Raw genomic sequence first — 20,934 nt, 5'->3', positions numbered from 1 at the left:
AGGCATCTGTGGAGGATGGATAGGGTGCTTATTGTACCTGTCTTTCTCTCCTGTACAGGTATGATACCACACACACTACACAAAAGCCTGGGAACATTACAATTGAGTAGAAATACATACATCACACTATAGAAGGCCATTATATTGAATACATGCCACATTGTTAGGAAATTTCTGAATACAGACACACACATTGACACACTTCTTTAATTTTAGGTTTGTTTTGGTTGCTATGCCTTGACTTTGGTCCGGCATAGTACACAGCCACCGGTGTGAACCTAGTATAACTCACAAAACATAACAATAATAATAATAATAATAAAAGTTATTGAAGACAAATTCAATAATTTAAATAAGTAAAAATTCAAGTCGCGGAAGTTGCAGAATAATGTTAGCTATTTATAAAATATTTTTGTTTGTTCAAAACTGAGAGTATTGAGAAATTGCATTCTTTTAATTTTCATAGTAAACACAACTCTGATATGACTGATGTAATTACATTGTTTAAATTCTTATTTTATATCTCTTGCAAGGTAGTATTGCAAACAGGATTGTAAATAATAATAACCTTTTGAGAATGTTTTAAGTATATGGTAGAAATAAAACTTGTAGGTTTTACAGATAAAAAAGTTATTTTAACTTTAAGTTAAAAACTTTGCAATTGTTTTAATTCTAATCCACAGATACAGCCATATTCTTATTGAGTTACAATATGGCTAATTAAGCCATGTCGGATATTGTAGCTTGATAAAAATCTAGTTCTATCATTTGATTAGAAACATTTATATGTTTTGATTCTAATCAAGGTAGTCATTTCTATATTTCAAAATATTTATACAGTAATACCCCAAACTTACGCGATAGATGGGACAGAGCGATAACCGCATAGGTCAAATTCGCATAAGTCGGGGTATAATTTCGCAATTTGTGTAAAATACAAGTCGGATGTATGTAAGCTAATAAATGTTCTCATTAATCTTATCTCATCATTTGATTCGTTAATGGTTACAAGAAATCACCACATAGAGTCTCTCGAGTCTCCGTAGATATAACAAACACAGAAATAAATACAGGTATACCTCGACTTACGTCGTTTCGAGTTACGTCGTTCCCGATTATACGTCATTTGTTCAAAAAAGTATATGGAAAAATAAAAATCAAGTTTAAGTCATTTTATTCGACTTTACGTCTGTCTGCCACAAATATTGAAGTCTTAATACTATAATACACAAATATTGAAGTCTTAGTACTATATTAAAAACTAAAATTTATTTGTTTGTAAGCTAAAATAGATCCTTATTAGCCATATATTATTAAAAATGCATTAATAAATAAAATACAGAACCGGAAATGGTAATTTATGGTTTAGCCTAGTGACAAGTAGATTCGGAGACAAGTATATTCGACTTACGTCGCTTTCCTGGAACCAATTACCGACGTAAGGCGAGGTATGCCTGTAATACAAAATAAATTGTAGCTGTGTGTCAATTCCTCGCGACACGTCTGAACATGTAAGCTGAACAATAGTGTGGGGGGGAGTAATCAAGAGTCGCGTGGCACTCAAACAAAAGACAAATCAACGTGATTTGAAAATCGCATAAGTCGAGGTATTACTGTACTTTTATTTTCAAAACTAGTAATTATACATGTACCCCTTGATTAATGCAGTTAATTAATCCCTTGATGCTACCACATATATCAAAATCATGTTAATGAAATATGGTATCTATGTTAAGTAAAGACAAAAAATGTGCTGGTAAAGCCACATTAATTAAAATTTTTGTCATGTATATAAAGAGATTGCCACAATTAATTCTGCATGTTAATCAAATCCTGCATTAAGCAAGGGATACCTGTATATTGATTTTGGTGTTTAGTATGTAAATAAATTCCAGTTTTTAAATTTATATTTCTTTATAAATTATTGATTTGGTCTCAAAGCTATTTTTAAGATTTCATACATGTATAGACATGTAGAATTTTGAGATTGTTTTTAATTAGAAAAACTATGAAATATTTTTTGTTATTTAGATTTTTTCCATATTTATTCTATAATTATAATACATTAATTTGTTAATGTTGATAACAAATCTTTTATTTATGTCTTAGTTATTTGCAATGTTGAATTTGTTAACTTAAAAAGTTTTAAATTGCATATTCAACAAGAATTCAACATGATAAGAAAATATTTTAAATTTATTATCCTGTTAATATCTGATAGGAATAAAAACAGATAGCAAAGAGCTTGATATTGTTGTAAACAACGACTAACTTTCAAAAATTTCTGTTTAGAGATTGCCTTCTTTGTGCTTGTGTTATGCAGCTTATTGCTTTAAAATAAAATCAAGTAACCCTTTTGAACTTTTCTTGGGGGATCTGCCTAAATACATTGGCCCTTCTCTCATCACCTGCCCCCATTGTGGGCAAAGCTGAATTCATGATGAAAGAATACCTGCATAGTGCCACAGGGTGGAAAGAGTTTAAAAATAAAGAGCCTATAATAAAATATTACAGTAAAAATATCATTTGCATTTTTAATGAATTCTTTTACATAAAAGATTTTCCAAAATATGAAGAATTTATAAGTGTTTAATAGTCTTATAAATTTTTGTTCTAAATATGGGCTACAATTTTCAAATTGTAGACCTATACATTCCTGCCGTCATCCATCTGTTTGTCCTTCATTAATCTTGAGAATGGAGTTAGATAGAAGAAAATCAAGAGCAGATACGGAAAGCCTAGGGGCTGGAAGCCGTAATTAACTATTTAGGAAGTTACGGTCTTGACTGAAATCACAAGATTTCAATTCAAAAGTTTTACCTTATCTTGAGAACAAAGTTAGATGAAAATTGAGACCAGATATGGAATTTTAGAGGCTAGTGGTCCCGCTTAACTATATACAAGCTTCCGATCTGAACCAGAACTCATTTGATTAATTTAAAAGATGATTAAAAATTTCAACCCAGCATTGTGATGATGACATACTAAATAATTGCTCATATAATTTTATTTTTTACAAAGTTAAATTTTTTTAATAAAAAATTTACAATTTTTTTGATCATTTGATATACAATAATATAGATATTTATTATTGTACATTATCAAAAAATGTAAAAATAACCAAATGAATTAAAATTATAACAAATTAAAGACACGTTATGTGGATAATTTATGGAAACTTTGAGAAAAAGCTAAAAATTCATGCATTTAAATCGAAAGATGATATTGGTGATATATTAAAGATTTATTCAATTTCACAAAGGAAAAAATTGAATATATGCATAACAGAAGAAATGTATTTTTATAATAATACAAAAAATTAGACAAGAAATTTTATATTATTGAAATGTACAAAATTTCTATTTTATTACCTTTTAAACTTTACTCCTTCATTTTATAATTGAAGAAACTATAAAAAATTTGTTTTTACTTATTCATAAGTGTTATAACTGAATGATAGTGAATAAGTAAAATTAAAGGATATATATATATATATATACAGTTATATCATTATGTAGCATGATTATGTTGATAATTTTGAATATTTTAGTAAATTTGCAAGAAAGTGACTATGTAAAATATTTGTTAGATGATACATTTTGATTTTTTTTTTGAGGAAAGGTTTATAATTTATTTGATTTTACTATTTTTTAATGTTTGTTAGCACATTAAAGTGTTTGAGTATACTTCTGCACACATTTATCATATTACATTTAGTTAAAATTTTATGTGAGATTTTTGATTATTAGAATTGTGAATGTGCATTTATGAAATTTATGATTACGTACTGTATAAATACATATGAAATACTTTATATTTATTTTTGCATGTTAAAAACTGTTTGATCAAAGCTATTAAAAGTCAATTCTGCTTATTTATATTATTTGAAAATTAACAAATGATGATAAAATTAGAATATCATTCATGATTTTATTATATTATGATTTAATTAACTCTTAACTAAAAATATATTAAATAAATTTTAAAATATAAAAATAATCAACTTTATAAAAAAGATATAAAAAATGAATATTTACCTTTTAACTTTTAGATTCCAATAACCTTATTCCTCAGGGTCAGGGTGGCTGTCCTACTCCAGGTTGTAAAGGAATTGGTCATATTAAAGGACCAAAATATACCAGTCATCACAGGTGAGTTCTTTTATGAGAATAGAAAATATAATAAACTTTAAAATTTATTAATTTTTTCATATTTGTAATGTTTAATAAGATTGGCACTTTAAGTGAACAATTATAAATCAGTTTTGTAGTGTTGATAATGTATAAAATTACTCTTCAGAACCAATCTTTTTTATTTTTGTTACAGTTGCAATGCTTTCGGAATATTTATATCCTTTAATAGACAAATATAAATGAAATTTTTAATTTTGGAGTAAGGTTTCAATACTAATTTATTTTAGTTTAATTATTTATACAAGGTAGTGGTAAAATAACAGAAACAAACATTTGTCATTACTGTGACTTTATTAACTGCAATAATGAATTTGTAATGATAAAACATGGCAATACCATGTCTTAAAATGAACATTTTCAATGATCTTCAATGTGGCTTCCCATGGATTTAATGCAGAACCTCAGACATTTGATGAAATTTTTTTGTGATGGAACATAGCTCCTTTCTTTCCTTACATTTTTCCCATTTTTTCAGAAATTTTTTTGAGGGACTCCAAACTATTGTGAGAGGTAGCATAGTCCCTTGCCTGCAAAACAGACCAAACATTGATCCATATGATTGAGGTTAGGAATATGGGCCTTTTCTTGGCACTGATAAAAACTAGAAAATTGTTCCTGCTCCAATTTCGTGTTTCAGTTAATTTGCGTGCCATTGTAGTCTTACTGGATGTCCAATCTCTGATGCCAAAATGCTTGATTGATGCTTCAAACTGTCCTTTTGATAATTGTGCACAGGTTTGATTATGAAAATCTTGTCAGTAGAAAGGATTTTTTTCCTAACCATGAGAAGCATGCTGACACAAAATTTCCTGACTTCTCTGAAGCCTTTTTCTTTTTGTTTTCTTCTGTGAGATGATAAATCTTTCAGCACTTGTATGGCTTCAACTGCAGATCTTCTTTGACAATTTGTTGTAAAGATCTATTGCTGATACAGAGGTCACAAGCCATTTTTCACAAGGATACTCTTGTATTTATATATATTTGATTTCAAACAATCTTACAGATTCTGTCAGTTGTTATCATACATTTTCCTCCTCTTTTTGGATGATTCCCAATGTGACCAAGCTCCTTACTCTTCTTGATTGCCTTCAAAATAGTCTGCTTCAGAACCAAGGCTGTGAACAATTTCATATTGATGCCTGCCAGCCCTATACAAACCATGAAATTTTGCCATTCCCACCAACAATACATACAAACACAGATGGTACCACTATTGACTGAGGACATGGTAGATGTCAATGCATTGTGACATGTGATCAGACATCATCTTAATCCCATATTTTGTATTTCTAGCTCATTGCAATTTTTGTCTCCATTATTCTGCTGATAATCTATCATAATTTTTTCTTAACACGTATTTTAATTATGATAGTTTTTCTATAAAAATTTTTCTTTTAATTCAATGTCTTCATTAANACATTTTCCTCCTCTTTTTGGATGATTCCCATTGTGACCAAGCTTCTTACTCTTCTTGATTGCCTTCAAAATAGTCTGCTTCAGAACCAAGGCTGTGAACAATTTCATATTGATGTCTGTCAGCCCTATACAAAACATGAAATTTTGCCATTTCCACCAACAATACATACAAACACAGATGGTACCACTATTGACTGAGGACATGGTAGATGTCAATGCATTGCGACATGTGATCAGACATCATCTTAATTCCATATTTTGTATTTCTAGCTTATTGCAATTTTGTCTCCATTATTCTGCTGATAATCTATCATAATTTTTTCTTAACACGTATTTTAATTATGATAGTTTCTCTATAAAAATTTCTCTTTTAATTCAATGTTTGCACTAAAAACTAGTTTAAAATTTTATTGGGTTGCAACTTGAAAAAAATTGTAGACCTATAAATTTCTACTGTCATCCATCCATGTGTTTGTGATTGTGTCCATCTGTCTTTCCTTAATCTTGAGAATGGAATGAGTTATATGAAATTCGAGACCAGATAAGGAAACCTTAGAGGCAGGAGGTCCCGATTAACTATGTGTGAACTTCCAGTGTAAACTGGAAGTCACATTATTTCAATTCAAATCTTTCCCTCGAAAGCAGTTAATAGATGACCAACACACACTATTGTTAAAGGAAAAGTATGATGTATTGAGGCAAGACTACAGTATTAATTTGAGGTGGAGAGCATATATTTTAAATTAAATTAATTAAAAATATGATTAAGATTTGCAACCCAGCATTATGACCATGTCACAATAAATAATTGCTCGTTAACAATAAATTTATTTATTTAGAAATAACCAAATATAGTAAATCTATAAGAAATTGTATTGGAAATGTTAAATTCCTTTTAACAAATATTTAAACTGATTTATTATACTCTTGTGAATTGATTCTTAACATTATTTTTGTTGAAAATAAGTTTTTATAATATAAAAAAATCATTTTGTCACATCTTATTTAAAAAACAAAATTTGAATGAGAAAAAATTATATATAAAAGAAACAATTATATTACATTTGAAAGAATATTGAGGCCATTATTTAATTTAGTGTTCTAAAGATTGTCAACTTTTAGCATTTTCTGTTTTCTTATGGCTTTTTTAAAATTTAATTTATACAAAATAATGCATTTACATTCAATTCTATCCATCTGTTTCTTTCTTTCTCATAACCTCTCTTTCTAAGAATTTGTACATCAAATAATTTTGACAAATAATGTTCAAATTTTGATGAGAAGCTCTTTCTGTTGTAATTATTTGAAATGTTATACTGCCATACATTAAGATACAACAGAAATAGCAGTACTAAGTTATTATTTAAATAAAATCTAGTTTTTCAAGTTTTACATCAAAAAGATTTAATATTATGGATTATTTATTTCATTTTGCTTTCCTGGTTGTTTTGTATACATAACAAGGGAAAGTATAGGAATTGTGTCAGTTTTGGTACTTTGAGTTTTTTGCAAATCTCCACATTTGGAGACCTCCCGAACCCAAAAAAAAAAAAAAAAAAATTCTATGGATGTGTGTGTTGGCATCTATTTCGTTTTAATATTTCAGGATGAGGTAATGATGAAGAAATGAAATTTGGCATAGTGGCTTATATATGAGGGGCATTTATGCTATTAAATTTTGGTGGTTAATGGTTGAAGGGATGGGATATAGAGGGGAATCATGTGTCATATCTCAAGAGGGGTTGGACTTAATGAAGATTTTATTTATTATTGGCATTTTTTTTTAATAAAACTTATCCCTTTTTTCAAAATTAAGCTTTTTGCCATTTGATGATAATTAAAAATATAAACATTTTTATAACAAAATCTCATAACGGATGGTACCACATATAATTTTATTCATTTTATTAATGATATAAAAGTTATTTTTAAATAAAATCTTATAACAGCTGGGAAAGTTATGCAACTTGTTACTAGATTTTTTTTATATACTGATACAGTAACCTCACTATAATGATCATTTGTGGATCTGGAAAATAGTATTGTTATACCAAGGTTATTGTTGTAGTGAGGTCTTGAAATTTAAGAACCGAGATCATTAAGAATGTGAAGATTAGTTTGAATACATTCTGTGCCCATGTATCAGTAAACCAATGAAATGTTGCATTGTCAACATCATCACAGTTAGATGTCTTCAGACGTTTCCAAGAAGAATCTAAGTTTCCACTGACTACAGTGCAATCGATTTCCTTCCATTTCTTTAAAAGTGTTGCTAGGGTTGACTGAGCAAAGCCATACTTCTTTCCAACTTCTGTTTGTTTCATTTCCCCTATCAATATCTTTGAAGTTTTAGTTTCATTTTCAAACTTACCTGTTTCTGTGCTTTTGCCATTTTTTTCCATTATACACTACTGTCTTCTTTTTGGCCAACAGCCAGAGCTCTTGTCTGATAGAAAAAGGAAATGCTTCACAATTGGTCAAGCACCTACAGTTCCTCATAGTAGGATTGGCTGTGGCAGTGCCGCCAATTAGTTAGTTGTGGGCAGACCATTTTGGAGTGCGTGGAGGGTCCATAGGTAACATGATTAGTGAGTAGGCACTCCTAGCTCATTACTACTTGGTTCCTGTATTGATCAGTCATGATGAAGCATTTGAGTTTGCCATGGGTCGTGCAAATTCCGATAGTCATATTGTATCAGGGTTTTTACTTTCATTGTAGCTATGATAAATTACAGTATTTGTATAGAATTTTGGCCAGGACCACAGAAGTTTTATTGATTTACTGGGGTTTATTGTTGTAACAGATATTGTATTAGAGAGGTTAGACTGTGTTTTATTTGTTATTTTGATCAAGAGAGTAAAATTCTTTTTGTAAAGATTTTTCAAGGTAATTAAAAATAGGAAACTCATTCAGTTTCACTGTTACTGCTTACAATTTATAAATGTTTTTTTTTTCCATAGATTGTGATTTTCTTATTAATTTTTATCTCAAATATGCTGTTATTTTAATAAGTCTTGATTTTCTTTATAGTTCTGCCATTAGACTTTATCAGTATAAAAAAAATATATATATAAATAAATATATTTTCTATTTTTCAAATTGTTCTTTTAATCATATTATTTATATTTTTATTTATTATATTTTATGAATATAAGTTCAGTTCTTGCTTACCAAATTAAAAATAAGTTAATGTGGTTTTTATTTTTATTAACGCTGTAAATAATATTTTAAAAGTTAGTTTTTATAGCTCATACTATATTATATTTTCAGTTTAATTCAATAAACCATTACATACTTTTTTAGCACAAAAATCATGTAATATTTACTTTATAAGGGAAAATAAAATCCAAATAAAAATTTTGATTCCAAGAAACTTTTTATAATCAAAAGAAATAACATTTGCATTTGACACCATGTTCAAAATGATGAGGAAAAAATGAAAATGTTTCGGAATAGAAAATTTGTTTTGCAGTTTTTTTTCTCATCACTTTTTATAGCTTACATAAAGCAAAAATATGATTTTAATATTCTTTCAATTTAAAAAAAATATAGAAGAAATTAAATTGTCTTCATTTCTGTCACATCCAATCATCAGAAAGAAAACAGTCTTCCTTTGCAGACATATGTCAGAATTGAAGACAATTTAGTTTCTTCTATATTTTTTAGATTGTAAAAATACTGTCTGCCATATTAATTGAAATTAATATTCTTTGTTTGGTTGGAACATTACTCTAATTACTTCAGTACATAAAAACAAGAATATTTAGAATAACTGTGGAAAGATCCTGCTGTTTATTATGCTAGAAAGAATAAATGTAATCATGCTGAAAAAATCATTTGGATTTCGATTGACATTCAACAATTGCCTTTCCTCTGTTTTCAAAGATATTTTTATATATTTGTCTTGATTTCTGAGAAAAAATAATAATTATAGAGAAATCTTTTTGATATTTTCTTGAGTGGCTAAGCAAAGGAAAAAGAAAACAAAGAATAAATAAAAATGATCATTTATTCTTTTGTTTAACTCAAATGCATTATTTTTTATAAATATCAAATTATTGTTAATCATAATATAAAAGAACTAACTATTTACTAATTTAAAATAATTAATTATTAATTAATTTCAATGATTGTTGATGATGTATGTAAATTTGCACTACATATTTATGAACATTAAAAGTTAAACATTTTTTCAAATAAAATTATTTAAATGTAATGGAGATTTATGGAAAATAAATAAGATTTGTAGTCTAAGATGATTAAAAAATCAGATGTATTTTTGCATGTTCACTTATTAATGTAGCCAGAATTTATTGGATTATTAAGGCTATATAATAATCAGAATCAAAGCAATTTGGCTAGAAATAGGCAGTAAGAGTTGATGGCCAAAGTGCCTACCTCTAGCCAAATTCCTTTGATTCTGACTATTAAGTATCCTCAATATAGTCTAATAAAATCTGGCAGATTATGTAGCAATATTAATGCATCACATTGTTGTAATTTATATTCATCAATTAAAATAAATTCTTTTATTTTTTATATTTGAAAGATGCATAGATCAAAAATATTATTTCTTAGTGTTTATAACTGTACACATTATATTATTAAGTCTAATAATTAAGATATTTGATTTATATTTTAAACAGTGCATTTGGATGCCCTTATTCTCATCTCAATATGAACAAAGACACTGCTCTGCAAGACAGATTAGATCCTCCGAGGAATCTAAGCGACAATGTCGTAGACTTGTTACGCAAGAATACCGATATGGGTGGGACGATCGAAGCATTGAGGTAAATTTAAAATATTCATTAGTTAATTCAATCGTGTAATAAATCAAGCTTTTATTGATAATTTATTTGATCTTATAAAAAATTGTTAATAAATTTATTAAGTAACTTTTTGAAATATTTTTTATTTATTAATATTTTCAATATTGAAGATTGGGAATTTTTGGAAAAACTTATTTGATCCTTCTTCAAGTAAAAGTATTTTAATAATCAAATGTGAACATTAAAAGAATGTTTGATCTTTGTTTTGATGTGCTTTTCATAGAGTTTTAATAAAATTCTAATTGGAATACTCAACGAAATAAAATTTATTTTTCAGAAGGTGTCCCACGCCTGGTTGCGACGGTAGCGGACACATCGATGGACGATATTCTGTCCATCATAGAGTTTCGGGATGCCCTTTAGCTCAGAGTCAAGCGGATATTGCTAATGGAGATAAGGATGATAGTCGAGATTCCGATTATACTAAGTCTTCCATAAGACTTAATTCTGGGAGGGGGAGGAAAAGGTAAGAACAATAAAAACAGAATATGTGATTTTTATCAAAAATACAATGAATTTTAAACATTTTTGTAGTACAGTTTATGAAAGGATTTATTTATCTTTGAATTATTACAAGAATATTTATAATTTTCTGACTTGAAAATTATATTCCAAATAAACATTACCAAGATCCTAAATTGATTAGAGGAGTAGTATTGAAATGATAACAACATTGAATATATAAAAAGAATGCCGAACAATTTGGTTCGAATCAAAGGACTTATTATCTGTTAAAAGAACATAGTTATTCCTTAAATGCCAATATTTATTCATAGAATTTTAATAATTAAATTTTAATTGAGTTGATCTGTTCAAAGTCACATGATAGAATAATTAGAATTGTTTGAGGATAAATCAAAATAAATATACTAACACTATTTGTGCAAATATTGAATTTTATGCTAAAAATAGATGCTCTTTCTATCAGTGGAATTTTGTTACATCTCTGATACAACATTGCATTGTTAGAGCCATAAATAACATTAATAAAATTAGATGAAATGTTTAATTATAGCTACCTAGAATTACTATATTTAAAGAGTTCACTATTTTATTACATTAAAACCTCATTTTAACTGAGTAATTTGGGTGAGGGAGTACCCGCCAAAGCCGAAAGTCCGTTATATAATAAAGTAGATTTTTTGAATGCATGTGTTAAAAAATTCAAAAATTAGTTAATCTGAGACATAATTGTGTTTATTTAGTGAATGAAAGTTTTAGTTTCTTGACAGAGGATGCCATATTATATAAAACTTACCCAGTGGTGATATTCGAAATATATAACAAAGGGTTCGCTAACAGAAAATTTTTCCTTAATTTTTTTTTCGCTCAAATGGTGCATTAGCAACATTAGCGCAAAAACTGACCTTAAGATACCCATATAAATAAAAAAGATGCGTTGGCAAAAGTAAGTCAGTTAAAGTTTAACATTGTTTATGCCAGAACTATATATATATATATTGATAAATAATAACAAAAAGTGTTCAAATTGGTTTATTTTGTACATATTTTAATATTTTTCATTCGAAGTATTTTATAAACATAAAAATTGGGTTATTTTTAATCAGAAAAAGCCAGGTTTAACTGCTTTCCCTATGACTTTTCTTCAAAAAAAAAACTTTTCTAAATCATTTATTTTATCATTAGGTATTATTATAATAATAGACAGATATCATTGTCTATCAAAATACAATATCTTTTTTATTTCGCTGGCAGTGGCACAACACGTATTCCGCAGCCATCTTGTATTTTCTCACGCGCGTGGGATTGTGGGACCTTTTGTACGACTGGACTAGTTTCAAGAACTCTCTTGAGTCGATCGAGATTGAAACGGTTGATGGAGGTTGCACCAAGGCGAACGGGGTATAAGACTCTAGTTTAGTAGTGTTACAGAGTATAATACGTATATTTTAATATATATTTTTTTTAAAGAAACAAAACCACTGAAAAATATTACGTGTGTTTAACAACGGGTTCGGGAAACTTTGAAAATGTTAACAACGGGTTCGGCCGAACCTGTGCGAACCCGCTGAATATCACCACTGAACTTACCATATAGTAATGGAATTTATTCACAGATGGCAGTTTGCTGCTAATAGTTTTGTAGAATATAATATTCTGCCAAGCATAAATGTCATTAGGAGTTTTAAATTGACATATAACATTACATTACAGATATTAATGTGAAAAAATTTTTGTTTAACAATTTAGAAATAATGTATAGAAACAAATTTTTATTGCTGAAAGCTATTTGTGATGTTTTATTAAGTGAAATTTAACAAAAAGTTGAATACAGAACAAATTGAAAGTTTTCTTCATTGACATGAAGTTATTTTTTGTTTCTGAGCAATAATTACAATATATTATATATAAATGTGCATTAATTTGTTTGCTGATGCTTCTGAAATTTCTCTTTACTTTAAGGAATTTCCATTTATGTCTGTCTACATCTCTTTTCCTGTAAATATTGTAAAATGGGGCTAATAAAAACAAAATTTTCTGGAAGTTTTGTATGTGTCCAACAAAGAACCTAACTAACTTCTCTTTGGACATTATGTTCCGTTAGGCTGGCAACGTTATTCCAGATGCCAGGCCTTTTTGTATGTTATGGTTGGATATGTGCTTTTGATGTTTGACAAACTTTCTTGATAAGTGTCATATTATAAGATTTGCTTTATTAAAAAGTTGTGTTAGGGTCTTGTTGTAGTATAATTTAATTAAATTTTCAATGAAATCACTTGTATTTTGAATGCTTTTTTATAATCATTGACCTTTTTTTCTATTGAAATATTAGTTTAAATTATAAAGAAAAAATTCTAAAATACTTTAAACTGGTAATTATGCCATTTCAGAATTGAAATTAAAATGAATTACTGTAATAAGCTTTTTTTACCAAGTAATAGTTATGTTATCCCCTTTATTTAATTTTCTAAAGAAGACAGAACTGGCACATGACCTGATGCAATAACTCTTTAATTTTTCCAATAATGATATGCATTGGAAAAATTAAAGTTGTTGCATTGGGTCATATGCTTCATTCCATCTTCTTTAGTATAGTAAAGATTACTAATGGTGCAGTTGCTTGAACTTAAATTAAAAAAACAAAATTATTGTGACATCGTCACAATGCCAAACTCCAATTCTTAATCATATTTTTTATTTATTTAATTTAAAATATATGCTGTTGATTTCAAATTAGTAGCATCTTGCTTCTGTACATCTTACTTTTCCCAATAATGACAGTCGTGCCAATCATCTATGTAATTCCATTTTGGGGAAATTTTTAAATTGAAATTGTCTTCCAGTTTGCACTGTAAATTTGTATATAGTTAATTGGGACTTCCTATTCCCTAAGCTTTCCATGTCTGGTTTCGGCTTTCATCTATCTAAAACCATTCTGGAGATTAACAAGGCAGACAGGCGGAATGCAATTTTTAGAATTTCAGCCAAAAAACTCTATTATCTATACTAATATTATAAAGAGGTAATGTTTGTATGTAAGTTTGTTTGCAGCAGGTAATCTCCGAAACTACCCATCCGATTTCAAAAATTCTTTCACCAATATTTAGAATGGAACCTCAGGGTGGACATAGGCTGTATATTATTCCGTTAAACATTCATATAAATTAAAAGATATAATCTAGGTTAAGGCTTTTATGTCCAACAGATGGCGCTACGAGTACGACGCCCTAAGTTTGCTTTTCTGTGAGGCATTATGCTTTTCTGTGAAAATGAACTAAAGCAGATCATCTTCTATCTATTTATATAAATAAAAATGTAATGTTTGTTTGTTCCTACCGATTTCTTTGAAATTTTGACACAACGCTGCATTCGAATACGCACATGTTTTTATATAATATACATGTAGAAATTCAACCCCACTGAAGGGAGATGGTTAGGATTAAGGCTTATGGTAAAGAACTCTGCTTCTATTTATACTATTTTAGATGCGGGTTTTTGTGTTTTTGATTGCGTTTTAATAGGATACGTCAACAGAATGTACACTAACAACAAATTTTTCGATATTCCCCCCGCGGGGGAGAAAGACAGGATTAAAGCTTACTGTGAAGAACTTGGCTTCTATGATGCTATTTTAGATGCAGGTTTTGCGTTTTTGATTGCGTTTTAATAGGGAACATCAAGAAAATGTGCACTAAGAAGAAATTTTTTGAAAAATCCCCCCCACGGGGGAAGTGTTATAAATTTATAATAGATACATTTTGAGCCACAATAACGCGTGGTGGGGTCTGCTAGTCCATTATAACCTAGTAATGTTTTCAGTTAAATAGTAATTTCTAGTAGAATTGGCAGTTCAACATCATTATCATTTTATTTCATTTCCTTCACACTCTCTGATGTTACAATAGTAACTTTACTTAATAACTTAATAAATAATTTAAATTTCGCAATAAACTTTCAAATCTGAAACTTTCTTGCATTTGAACTTAAAAATCTTATTGTTCTTTTCAAGATTCTATGTATTAATAAGATAATATAAAAATTTATTTATTATTTATGTTAGAAATGTTTCTTTTATGTAAAGCCTCAAATTGATATTATTTATTCCTTTTTATAACTTAAAATTATAATTGAGAAACAAATTTGTTAATAAATAAACAATAATCATAGTTAAAATAGGCTAATTGTTTTTTCTTTTATTTTCAGGAAACTTCTTATGGAAGATAAGAAGAGAATATCTGGTAAGTTGAAAATAATAACAATTAAGAATCATTTAAGTTCAAAATATACTTTTTAGAATTTAATAGAAAACTCTAAACATAATTTAGATGATGACAATTAGCATTATTATTTTATTATTATTTATTATACAAAATTTCAATAATACTATACAAATTGTATTTTGTAGAGTGCAAACCATTCAATTTGATAGATACATTTGTCTAGATAGGATCAGTATTGAATATTTAACTGCTATAACTGTAAATTACCAACTAGCCATACAATATTTTCCTTAATTTCTTTTAAAACAATGATGATCTGAATCAATTATATAACTATAATTGATACAGATATTTTCACTCATATGCTTACTATTTGTTAGAAGAGCCAGATTCATTCTAAACAAGATAGCATTTGTATTATTTATTTATTTTTTATTATATTCTGAAAATTAGAAAGAATAAAAAAAGGGAACTTTTGTGAAAATCATATAATTAGAGGTATTTTAACAATTTCATTAATGACAATAAGCATAAACATATTTTAGATAAGCCCCAACATTTTTTTGCAATTTATAGTGGTCCCAAGCGTCCGTTTCGACCAACAATATTGCATCATTGTTCGTGCAGACATCCCATCCATCGCAAAGGCATTTTCGATCCTCGAGTCTTCTTTGGCGGTCAAAATGGACACTCGGGACAACTACAAGTAGCAAATTGCCATCAAATAATTGTTAGGCTCTTTGACTATTTATTATTCTGTAGATCTAGATCTATAAAACATTAGGAACATTAACTGTAGAGTACTTGAAGGGATGCAAATACTCTACATATACATCATAGAAATATAATCTATTTATAAAACTGGATAAGATTCCAAAAAATAAAAGAAACCAGCCCCATAATTCCAGGAATGCATTTTAATAAAGTAAGAATGTTTTTGACCTCAATTAATAGATCTTTCAGAGTCAGAACACAGTTAATGTAATGGAACCGAATACACGTAACATTCCAAAATAGAATATATACGAATTTTTGAATACAAAAGTAACGATAAGAATAAAGTAACAAAAGTAAATAAAATAGAGTAAAGCATATGTACAAAATAAAATTATAATTTAAGTCAACATTGTAAATATTTGGAGCAAGTTAGACTTCATAGATGCATTGCCAAGCAGAGGATGAAGTGTCTGTGTCCATGTAGTTGACACAATATTGTTTTTTACTGGCTTTATTTGCCATCTCATATTTTAAGTATAGAAAAAAATTATATAATATGAAATTTTAAATGAAAAGTATATTTAATCATAGTCTACTGGAAGTATAAAATTTATCAGAAGCAGAGCAAAGTCTCCTTAAAATTTATAATAATACTTGGTTTTAATTTTGTAATCTCGGTTAAAATACGAACTTACTGTTGTACTTCTTAAATTTGTCAAGTTAACAAATACTGGACTTGTCACACAGGAAAAGGAAAGTACTTTGATTAATTCTATTCTTCTCAGACCTTTTCCGGTATGATAAGTCCAATATTTGTTAACTTGACAATTGGTAAAAGAGGACAGGAAGCCGCGAACACATTACGAACTCGCCGTTATTTACATACATGCAGCTGTTTACTACTAATTTCATTGGATTCAAGTAAAAGAAAATCCAGCAACGAGTTGCTTAACTTTTCCCGCAGCATTTAAGACCGCGCGTTGCGTCATCCGTTACGATATTTTATTATTAAAAACTTTTTACATTTTTAATTATTATAAAACGGCAGAAAGTTTAATTTCGAGGGCAGAGGCGGGTTTTATAAAAGAAAAACAACTATAAATGTTAATAACCAGTAAAATCGTCACGAAGTCCGATCCTATCGGAGATACACACGACTTCCTCTATCCCCACCTCGCTACCTTTATCACCAAAGTTTAATAGCAAAGACCTCCCCCAACAAACAAATCTCCCTGCTAAATTTCAGAAATTTTCGGCAAAAAGCACGGGAGTTATTAAACTTCAACGGTGCCCCCCACACTAACATCCATACATTCAGAAAAACTCCCGAATTTTTTACATTTTTCGATGTTTCGGGGGGTCAGAAATGTAGAAAACTTGGGGAGTGTTTTTTAACCGGTGGCTCTCTATTTGGTATAACAATTGATTTGTATTTGTAGTGAGGGAAAATGCGAAATCGCCTTCGTCTACTTTAGAAGACAGCATTCACAAGTCGGTGTTTTCGGCGCCTCCCGTTTCGGACCCGCAGCTGGAGCAGCCCTACTGTTGGGAGCAGCACACGAAATTTCTTCCCGGAATAAACATGGTGACGGGTGAAACCGTCTCGAAATGGTCGGTGGACGAAGTGGCCAATTACGTGTCCACGCTTTCGGGCTGCGAAGAGCACGCTCAGTTGTTTAAAGAAGAGGTAAGTTTCCCGGACCACCGGTTCTTTTCGGTTAAATTTCACGTGGATAAATTCGGATTTTTTCTTTTGTTCCCCATCAGCAGATAGACGGCGAGGCGTTTCTTTTACTGAACCAAATGGACATCGTGAAAATACTCAAAATAAAACTGGGTCCTGCGTTGAAGATTCACAACAGCATTCTCTCCTTCAAAAAGAATTTCGTGGATTAGAAGAAGAAGGATCGGGATTATTTTGGGTTTTTTGCAGGAACCGCACGTGACTGCATCGCTCACTGCCAGGCGCGCGTCCGATATTGTTTTGCTCAATATGGCGAAGTTAGCATTTAGAGCAGAGTGTTGTCCAAGTGTTTCGGAACGAGAGACGAAAAGGATCATTGGTTAAAATACGCAGCGGGTAACGATTACGTCGTAGTTTTTATCCTCCGGGTTAGTTTCTACCTCCGACGTTCGGATCTATCTTCGTTGATTTCATTTAGTCATTTCATCTCTGTACATATTGTATGTAATGTCCATAATTTATCATACGTGAAAGTAACATCGTGTATAATACATACGCTATATGGAAATAATGATTTTACCACTAACGGATGTTTAACCGGGTTATGTTTAGCGACGTATTCATTCCATCTTCCGGGTCTCTCCGACTCGACAGTGTTTTATTTTTAAATCCCAATACCGGACTTGCCAAAACCGATAGCAAAGAAGAATAAACCCGTGGGAAATTTCCGCGGTGGATCTCTGGGAAGTAGCGTTATTGTATTTTCTCGTGTAAAGAAACACATTTGTTCTTTGTTTTTGCAAGCGATTTTATAATTTAGGCATTAATACTTTAAAGTGATTTAAAATATCTTTTTTTCGGTTCTGATATAATGCAGCTGTAGTTCCTATAAATAAATAAAAGTATTTAAGAGAAATGAAAAGAAAACAAATAAAATATCTGCATTATATATAGAAAAGGAGAAAGCTATTTTAATTACTGAATTATAAAATGTTGGTTTGAAAAATACTTCCATCATAAAATAATTTTTTCAATAAAAAACAAAAGTTTTGAAAATTACAAGTCGAGAGTTGTTTCAATTTAAGAAGAAATAAAACTATCCGGCAGTTTACAGTCAGTGGCTATTTTTATTCCGTAAAACTACGTGGGCCATTCGGCATTTCATTCAGTATAATAGCTGTATTGTTATTTTTAGTTAAGTCGCGCCATAATTCAGTAACGATTATTATTGAAGTGTAAAGTTAGAATATGTCAAGAAATGAAAACTACGGATTAATTTTCAAATACAGGAAAGCTGAATCATAATTTTACTACTACTACTCAAAGCCATCTAGAAGGATATTTAACGGGCCAAATGGTACCAAATTTGGTACGGTGGCATTTCTGGACTTGCGGAAGACGTTCCGGTTAAAAAAAGAGTATCCTAACGCCGCTGTGGCACTTTTGGCGCTGCAAGCATCCAGGATATTCGGAGCTTCCGTTTTCGTTAAGTAAACTTACGCCACGAAATAGCCTTTTTTTTTGTTTTTGTATAAGATGCTCGTGCTATCTATCCATCAACAGCGATGCTGGGGATGCTATTTAATTCCTGTTACATCTTCGATTTCTTCGTTATTTTCGGACTGACTACCCCGTGGACATTACGAAGGCGTCTTTTTTTGAATATGCCTATCGTGGGTTCGGTCATGCCGAATTGTAAACGGTTTTAATCATTGCATTTCATCTTAAGTAGTTACGCAATTTTATTTTGTTTTCCATTGTTAACTCTGCCTCGTAGGCCCTTCGATCGTACCCATTACTTGTTCGACCAGGCCCACAATGGACGCGGTCGAGTGATGAGGGGAGACGGGGCCCGACTTATGTGAAAATGGTAATCGACGTTTCGACATTTATTTAAAATTATTAATCGCAACTGGCCGGTTTTTCGTAGACGTCCTCCTGCCTGGTTTCCCTCGGCAGATGATCCACGTGTCGCGTTGCCTCATTACACGGGGCGAAACGAATTCCAAAACAGCGAGAAAATATTGAATTTAAATGAATTTATTTAAAGTGATAAGATTTGTAAAATGGAAAATAATTCTTAATACTTAAGGAATGATCGCGCAATTCTCTACTATGGTAACGTTATCTAACGTTGCTCTCAGTTATCTGACGTGGCATTGGGCAATAATAACACAATTCCTGTCAAATAAGCAGAAAAGAAAAAAGTATACAGGACAGTATTTGCAGAGATCGAATTGTCAGTCGTATAAATTCTGTACATTATCGTAGATTTTTAATACAAATTTTCGTTTTAATTAATATTTTAAAACAGTCCGCCCCGTCGCCGCTAAGAGACCTCTTTTATCCCCATTATGGAGTCGACGTATCTAAACGGACCCCCGAAAATTTCTGGGGCTTTTCAACTTATCTGAATTTGATCCCAGGGTCATCCGCCCGTCCGTTTTAATTATTACAATTTCTTTTATGTATGTAAATTTTAATACTATACAAAACATTTAAAAGGGGAAAGAATATTAATATACAGAAAAATATTTATTTATTTATTTATCGTGAATATAAACAAAGAAAACTGTAATTTTGGATTTATGCAAACGGTCTCCATTATGCATCGTCTTTGTATTATTGATCGATTCGACAAAAATTCTCGTTTCAATAGTCCATTCGGCTTACGTAAATAGATAAAAAAAACTAATTCAAACAGATATTACCCCGCTACTATTATCTTGTTTACTTGGTTTATATCAATATTTTTATTTTATTAATAAATTTTATAATATTCTTTTACTCTTTCCGCCCGTGGGCACCGAACGGGCCTTTTCCCCATATCCGTTCGGCCAGGCCCTTAAATAGGGCGGCCGAATGAAGGACGGGGCCTAAAAAAATTCTTGGGGATTTTTCGTCCAAATTCGATCCCAGATTCGTCCCTCAACTGTTTCGGCTGTCCGGTCGTCGTGGTTTAAGAACTATTCGTGTACACTTTTGCACATTTCGTTACTTTTTAATTTCTTTCCTCTGTAATTAATATATACGGACATAAAATCTAATTTGCTTTGGGATAAGGCAACGCGACACATCTATGATTTGCCAAGGGGGTACCTCCCGCGAGGACTTTCTATAAATGGCCCCCTGTTTAGGCGTTATATCCCCGAAGAAAACCTTGAAAATCCATCTGGCCATCCAGTTGGCCTGGCACGAACACGCGACCTACGACCAGCATTCGGCCACTTAAAAAAATCCAGCAACGAGTTGCTTAACTTTCCCGGCAACATTTAAAACTGCGTGCGTGGCGCCATCTGTTACGATATTTTATTATTAAAAACCTTTTACATTTTTAATTATTATAAAATGGCAAAAAAGCGATTAATTCTTCGTTACTTTCCCTCTGTCATGGGAAAATAGTGAAGAA

The 20,934-nt window shown here is 30.2% G+C and overlaps 1 protein-coding gene across 1 annotated transcript in view; it reads left to right on the top strand.

Moving 5' to 3' along the window:
- Window positions 1-18,560, top strand: part of LOC111634312 (lethal(3)malignant brain tumor-like protein 1) — a 57,147-nt gene extending 38,587 nt beyond the window's left edge. Inside the window, exons 7-12 of the mRNA XM_023379063.1 lie at window positions 4,052-4,151; window positions 10,257-10,403; window positions 10,720-10,908; window positions 15,108-15,142; window positions 17,281-17,528; window positions 17,609-18,560. Of these exons, the coding sequence (XP_023234831.1) occupies window positions 4,052-4,151; window positions 10,257-10,403; window positions 10,720-10,908; window positions 15,108-15,142; window positions 17,281-17,528; window positions 17,609-17,737 (848 nt within the window). The 3' untranslated portion in view covers window positions 17,738-18,560. The remainder of the gene's footprint in view (window positions 1-4,051; window positions 4,152-10,256; window positions 10,404-10,719; window positions 10,909-15,107; window positions 15,143-17,280; window positions 17,529-17,608) is intronic.
- The last annotated feature ends 2,374 nt before the right edge of the window (window positions 18,561-20,934 follow it).

Source organism: Centruroides sculpturatus, unplaced genomic scaffold (genome assembly GCF_000671375.1).
Source record: "Centruroides sculpturatus isolate CEXI.00-Female unplaced genomic scaffold, Cexi_2.0 scaffold520, whole genome shotgun sequence".
NCBI classification, from domain to species: domain Eukaryota; kingdom Metazoa; phylum Arthropoda; class Arachnida; order Scorpiones; family Buthidae; genus Centruroides; species Centruroides sculpturatus.
The sequence above is the reverse complement of the archived record's forward strand: the minus strand, read 5'-3'. Positions and strand labels throughout refer to the sequence as shown.